Here is a 504-nt window from a genome sequence, read left to right on the forward strand (position 1 = left end):
TATATATATATATATATATATATATATATATATATATATATATGAGTGCATAAACATTATTTGTATATACTTACAACCATCGTATAGCATCCGAACGTGCGAGCAAAGTTAGAAGGTAGATAGTCCCGATTAACAAAGTGGGTAGTAAGTCGTTGCTTGTGATAAGCATCTTGTGCGATGTTGTTAAAACTGGTGATGACCACCACATGTGTGTAGACGGCAGTGGTGGCGACGGCGGCTGCGGGGGCCCCGGTGGTGGAGATGGTGCTGATGGCGATGGTGGGGTATTTGTGATGGTGCTTTCTGTTGGTGGTAGTGGTGGTAGTGGCAGTTGTACTACTAATGGTGGTGGTGGTGGCAACGATGGCGGTTGCGGTATTAGTGGTGGTAGTGGTGGTAGTGGTGGTAGTGGTGGTGGTGGTGTTAGTGGAGGCGGGGGCGGCTTAGGTGGCGGTGGTGTGTATTTGTGATGGTGCTTTCCGTTGGTGGTAGTGGTGGTAGTGG

The 504-nt window shown here is 47.6% G+C and overlaps 1 protein-coding gene across 1 annotated transcript in view; it reads right to left on the minus strand.

Moving 5' to 3' along the window:
* The window catches only part of LOC106874406 (protein Wnt-4), a 284,837-nt gene extending 284,468 nt beyond the window's left edge, over positions 1–369 (minus strand). Inside the window, exon 1 of the mRNA XM_052970633.1 lies at positions 75–369. Coding sequence (XP_052826593.1) covers positions 75–208 — 134 coding nt within the window. The 5' untranslated portion in view covers positions 209–369. The remainder of the gene's footprint in view (positions 1–74) is intronic.
* Positions 370–504: the final 135 nt, after the last annotated feature.

The sequence above is a fragment of the Octopus bimaculoides genome, chromosome 9 (genome assembly GCF_001194135.2).
Source record: "Octopus bimaculoides isolate UCB-OBI-ISO-001 chromosome 9, ASM119413v2, whole genome shotgun sequence".
Classification (NCBI taxonomy): domain Eukaryota; kingdom Metazoa; phylum Mollusca; class Cephalopoda; order Octopoda; family Octopodidae; genus Octopus; species Octopus bimaculoides.